Here is a 2,412-nt window from a genome sequence, read left to right as displayed (position 1 = left end):
TGCCAGAGGCCTTCCTTCATGGAGGTACCCAAAACCTTATCCAATGTAATCACTTTGCACCTCTTGTCCTTTTCTTTAATGGTACAAGCCATCCAGTGGCTGGTGAGTTAATATATTAAAGTAAAAAGCATTAATGAAACATGTGAGGATGTCAAAATACTCTGAAATGATTGGCTCCTTGAGATGACCCTTTCTGTTTGATTCTTTTAAGGTGGATGAGTGGATTACTTTGGTATCCAGTCTGTAGAGTTAGTTTCAAGTCTCATTAGGTATTGCTTTGGGATCCACCACATTGTAGCAACTCGTGAAGTTCCAGTACTCAGACCTACTAGTCCGTGATTTACATACAAACAGCTGGAATACTCTAACAAGTAGCACAGGTTCATTAACTTTTCTGCTGCATCTTGTTTGCATAAAAGTCTCTGCAAGTCTGGCAGCAGCGCTGGTACCACCTCATGTCTTGGCACAGGTTCTTCTCCCGGATCACCCTGCAGTACACTGTCCACTGGTCTCCTGTGCACTTGTAGGTGAGAGCAGCTTTGGAGGAGAAAACAAAGGAGAAACTAGCAGATTAGCCAGGGAATAGCATTGCAGGTGTGATTAAAATCCCTGCACCTGAAGGAAGGGAGGCCCAATCTCATTCTCAGCACTGGAGATCACACGATGTTCTTCCTACTGTAATCAGGCTCTTGGAAGTGCTTCCTCGGACATGACTGGGGAGTGCAAACCTCTTCATATCACATCTGCTTTGTCTCAGTGACAAACAGGCCTGGATGAACCATGGGACTAAAGCTTCAGCACAGATTTATGCCCATGAACTCCACATAGCAGCCAATGGGAAGCTGTGTGATGTGGCTGAATAAAGGACACACCCTGCAAGGATGTCTGAGATAGACCTTAACAATATGAGATGAGAGGCTTTACATAATAGGAACTGAGCCACAAACAAGGCTAGGACTAACATTTGAGAGGTCCATGGTCCCTTATAGGTTGTGAAGTCAGATGGGAAGCCTGTTGAGGAAGTGACATAGCTCAGGTGCCTGTGAGGCACAACAAACTCCCTTGAAGGTGTCTTCACTGAGAGACACTGGACACACATGTATAAGTCAGGTGAGGTGAACTCCACACTTAGATACTTCCGAAAATGCTACCCAGGTTGAAATCCATTCTGGAGTGAGGACAGCACTGGTTTTGTAGACTACTAGAATTTTTTTCTGTGTATTATTTTTTTTTGTGCTGATGTTTCCGTTGCAGAAAACAGAAAATTTGGTTTAAAGATAATCCAATTAGAATTGTTTATAAGCAAGAAGAGCAAAACACTCAATGATATATCTTTCTGCTAATATCAAATATCATTGTTTCTGGCCCTAGTGATTCCAAGCCTGGTTTAGAAACAAAAGCATCCCAAATTACTTGCAGATTACTTTCAGCAGGGACTTGAGCCTCCTCAGTCCTCTAAACACGTGAGGGTTTTATTGCTTTGTCCTACAATGTGAATTAGGATGGATTTCTTGTCTCATCAGTGTATCAAGGGCTTAGTTCCCAAATGAAATGTTTTCCTTTCACTGTGTTCTTAGTGCTAAAATATCTGGGAAGTACTCTCATATGTTCTTTACCAAAAGAAGTTAGAAGCTCCTCAGTGTGACTGAATTTGCAAGAATGAAAGTTCCCATTTTCTCTCAAACATCTGGGAAACTTTTGGGAAACAAATTTCAGTTCAAAAGCTTCAAGTCCAGTCCTAGTTTAAGTGTTATTTAATACTGGATAGAAAATGGTTCCCAGTGAGGGTGGAGGCTGTTCTCTCTGGTAAGCTCTTACAGCATTGTTTACAACTCAGCCTCTTGTACCAAAACCTAACGGGAGGCACCGATGAGGTCCTGGCAGTGTAGCCAATGCCTTAATTTAGCTTCATCTTACTGGTGATGATGTGTGAAATGTAAAGAAACCAACTTGGTTCTTGGAGCTGTGGCTGAACACACAGGGATGAAGTTTGGAAAACTATATTTTTAGCATATTTGTATTTTTATCCCCTTATAAACTGAGCAAATATGATGTGGAAAATCATGGGATTCCCACAAGTTTGTACTAACAGAGGCATTCTTAACTAGTGACATTTCTTGAATCCAGTGTTAAGGTGTTTTGGGAAACAGATGGCTTATCACCATATTCCCATGGAAACATTAAGGTTGGAGGAGAAGCTATATTTTTAGCATATTTGTATTTTTATCCCCTTATAAACTGAGCAAATATGATGTGGAAAATCATGGGATTCCCACAAGTTTGTACTAACAGAGGCATTCTTAACTAGTGACATTTCTTGAATCCAGTGTTAAGGTGTTTTGGGAAACAGATGGCTTATCACCATATTCCCATGGAAACATTAAGGTTGGAGGAGAAGCCTAATCGAGTCTA

General features: G+C 41.2%; 1 protein-coding gene across 1 annotated transcript in view; it reads right to left on the bottom strand.

Moving 5' to 3' along the window:
• Positions 1-385: 385 nt before the first annotated feature.
• The window catches only part of ADAMTS17 (ADAM metallopeptidase with thrombospondin type 1 motif, 17), a 163,322-nt gene continuing 161,295 nt past the window's right edge, over positions 386-2,412 (bottom strand). Inside the window, exon 22 of the mRNA XM_009076620.1 lies at positions 386-537. Coding sequence (XP_009074868.1) covers positions 386-537 — 152 coding nt within the window. The remainder of the gene's footprint in view (positions 538-2,412) is intronic.

Source organism: Acanthisitta chloris, unplaced genomic scaffold (genome assembly GCF_000695815.1).
Source record: "Acanthisitta chloris isolate BGI_N310 unplaced genomic scaffold, ASM69581v1 scaffold12846, whole genome shotgun sequence".
Lineage (NCBI taxonomy): Eukaryota > Metazoa > Chordata > Aves > Passeriformes > Acanthisittidae > Acanthisitta > Acanthisitta chloris.
This window is presented reverse-complemented; position numbering and strand designations above follow the sequence as displayed.